Source organism: Hylobates moloch, unplaced genomic scaffold (genome assembly GCF_009828535.3).
Source record: "Hylobates moloch isolate HMO894 unplaced genomic scaffold, HMol_V3 SCAFFOLD_7922, whole genome shotgun sequence".
Lineage (NCBI taxonomy): Eukaryota > Metazoa > Chordata > Mammalia > Primates > Hylobatidae > Hylobates > Hylobates moloch.
In genome coordinates this window covers 1-3,200 of record NW_026660197.1, presented here as the reverse complement: position 1 = coordinate 3,200, position 3,200 = coordinate 1, and the positions used below count along the sequence as shown (strand labels likewise).

The 3,200-nt window shown below is 40.0% G+C and overlaps 1 protein-coding gene across 1 annotated transcript; it reads right to left on the bottom strand.

Moving 5' to 3' along the window:
* Positions 1 to 1,611: 1,611 nt before the first annotated feature.
* LOC116465667 (mitofusin-1-like) lies at positions 1,612 to 2,719 on the bottom strand (the record flags this gene model as incomplete). Its single annotated transcript, XM_032148656.2, has 2 exons — positions 1,612 to 1,812; positions 2,528 to 2,719. Coding segments are annotated over 2 exons (393 nt in total), but the record flags the coding sequence as incomplete, so codon positions are not given.
* Positions 2,720 to 3,200: the final 481 nt, after the last annotated feature.

Genomic DNA, 3,200 nt, shown 5'->3' with positions numbered 1-3,200 from the left:
TTCTTTATTAAGAAACCACAAAGATCTGGCTGGGCGCAGTGGCTCACGCCTGTAATCCCAACACTTTGGGAGGCCAAGGCAGGTGGATCACTTGAGGTCAGCAGTTCAAGATCAGCCTGGCCAACATGGTGAAACCCTGGCTATACTAAAAAAAAAAATACACAAAAAAATTAGCTGGGCAAGGGGCTGGGCGTGGAGGCTCACGCCTGTAATCCCAGCACTTAGGGAGGCCGAGGCGAGTGGATCATGAGGTCAGGAGATTGAGACCATCCTGGCCAACATGGTGAAAACCCCATCTCTATGAAAAATACACGAAAAAATTAGCCAGGTGTAGTGGCATGTACCTGTAGTCCCAGCTACTCGGGAGGCTGAGGCAGGAGAATTGCTTGAAGCTGGGAGGCGGAGGTTGCGGTGAGCTGAGATCGCGCCACTGCACTCCAGCCTGGGTGACAGAGTGAGACTCCATCTCAACAAAAAAAAAAAAAAAAAAAAATTAGCTGGGTGTGGTGGCACGCGCCAGCTACTCACTTGAATGAGGGAGGTGGAGGTTGCAGTGAGCCGAGATTGTGTCATTGCACTCCAGCCTGGGTGACTGAGACTCCATCTCGGAAAAAAAAAACAACAAAAAAAGAAACCACAAATATCTTAAGGGCAATTATTTATTTTTGAGACATAGTCTTGTCACTCTGTCGCCCAGGCTGGAGTTCAGTGATGCGATCTGGGCTCACTACAACCTCTGCCTTCCAGTGTCAAGTGATTCTTGTGCCTCAGCCTCCCAACTAGCTGAGATTACAGGCATGTGCTACCACTCCCGGCTAATTTTTGTATTTTTAGTAGAGATGGGGTTTCACCATGTTGGCCAGGCTGTTCTCGAACTCCCGACCTCAAGTGATCCACCTGCCTCAGCCTCCCAATGTGCTGGGATTATAGGCGTGAGCCACCTTGCCCAGCCAGGTACATAAATTTAGAATAGGTCTGCTGAAGATCTTTTGAGTTGGGCATGGTGGCTCATGCCCATAATCCCAGCTACTCAGGAGGCTTGAGGAGGGAGGATTACTTGAGCACAGGAGGTCAAGACCAACCCGGGCAACATATTGAGACCCTGTCTCAAAAAAAAAAAAAAAAAAAAAAAATTAAAAAATTATCCTGGTGTGGTGGCACACACCTTTGGTCCCAGCTACTCGGGAGGCTGAGGCAGTAAGATCATTTGAGCCCAAGATTCGAGGCTGCAGTGAGCCATGATTGCACCACTGCCCTCCAGCCTGGGCGACAGAGACCCTATCTCTGAAAAAACAAACAAACAAACAAAAAAACAAAACAAAAAATTAAGAACTATCTTTTTAAACCCCTCCAGAGTTCTTGAGAGTTCCTATCTACCAATTTTCTAATGTTCAACCTAATCTATCAGGAGAATGGAAAGAAGAATAGTGATTAGGAGGGAGAAAGGGCAGCAGTGAGGTTTAGTATTGTTCTATTTTTTCTCATTTATGGCCATCACGAAACATGTTCATTTTGTGATAATTCTTTGAGCAACACACTTATTTTGTGCTTTTTCTGCATGTATGTCATATTGCAGTAACTTTTTTTTAAAGGAAAGATGCACCTTTCAACTTACCGTTTTACTTGGTGACTGCAGTTTGCACTCGTGGAGCTAACAATCATCTTCAGTTTTTCAGTTGCATAGTTTACAAACTGCTGTTTAAAGGCTCGCTCCTTGGCACGGGTGGTCCAGCTCAGTCTTTCATAAAGATACAAAGCTCCATACATAGTTAATGAAACAGATAGGAGTTTCCAGCCTATAGTTTTCCAAATCTGTAAGATAAAGTCATAGCTTAGTCTGAGAAGGAAAAACACCACTTTGGAGAGTACATTTAAAAGCATTTTAGTTTCCTATGGATCTTTGAGTTAAATACATTTTCTAAAAATGTATATTCCTTCTCCATGAGAAAACCTGAAGTTACCAGAAATCAATCAGGCTTAAAAGGGATCAGCACACAAATAAGGGAGAGCTTTATAAGCTGCCAGATTTGATAAAACTGATTCAATGTATCTCAGAAATAAAACGATGTTAAATACTGTAGGTCAGACCTTTCAAAAACCAAAACAAGTATATCTATGCTGTTAATGATAGACATTTTTTTAAGAAACAAATAAGAACTACTACTAAAAATAACATTTAATACTTAAGACACATCCCCTTGATACTCAGAGAAGGCTAGATAGGGCACCTGGGGTTTTCTTATTACCCCAATATACCAATATTTCTTTGTGTGCTGTGATGTGAAAATGCTTAGGAAGTATTAAAGACCAGTTAGGTGGTGACAGTTCATTCCTAAAGATGTATGTTTTTAAAAAATTTAAGATGAAACTTGTGATATTTAATTCACTACTTTTAACCTGCAAATTTTCATACTATTTTACAGAGCCTATCAACAGAAGTAAATACTGTATACCTTTTCTTTTGTGAGCTAATAGGCAACCTTGCAAACATTTCAATTTTAATTATACTAAAAGTAATGTTTCTTACCACTTCTCCAACAATAATGATGCCCACAAAACCAAGAATAATGATGCCCATAGAAATTCTAGATATAAGGGACACCAATCCTCTTACTAATGGAATCATGAGTTCTTCCTGTGATGCATTATCTGGCGTTGCTGGAGTGGTAGGAGCAGTGGGAGTAGAAGCTAAAGATCTAGGGAGCTGCCAAAAAAAAGAAAAAGGAAAAAAAGATTACACTTAAACAACTATAAATTAAATTTATCTTTATAAAACTCTTTAAAATTACAGTAGCAAATCTATGAGGGAAAAATTACCCTAAACGATGAGTACACCACAAATATATGTAGAAAATAAAAATAATTTGGAAATTCTTATCTACAATATCGACCAATGATATCATGAACAATAATAAATTTTCATAATATACAATGGGGTCTAAATGTAACAGTAGGCACTCAACTCTCAAGAGGAACAAATTGTGTTTTTAAAAAAACTAACAACAAAAGCACAATCCTTGAAACAAACAACAAAAAATGATAAACTAAAAAAAAAGAGGACTTCGGCCAGGCATGGTGGCTCACGCCTGTAATCCCAGCACTTTGGGAGGCCGAGGTGGACGGATCTCAAGGTCAGGAGATTGAGACCATCCTGGCTAACATGGTGAAACCCCATCTCTACTAAAAATAAAAAAAAAAAA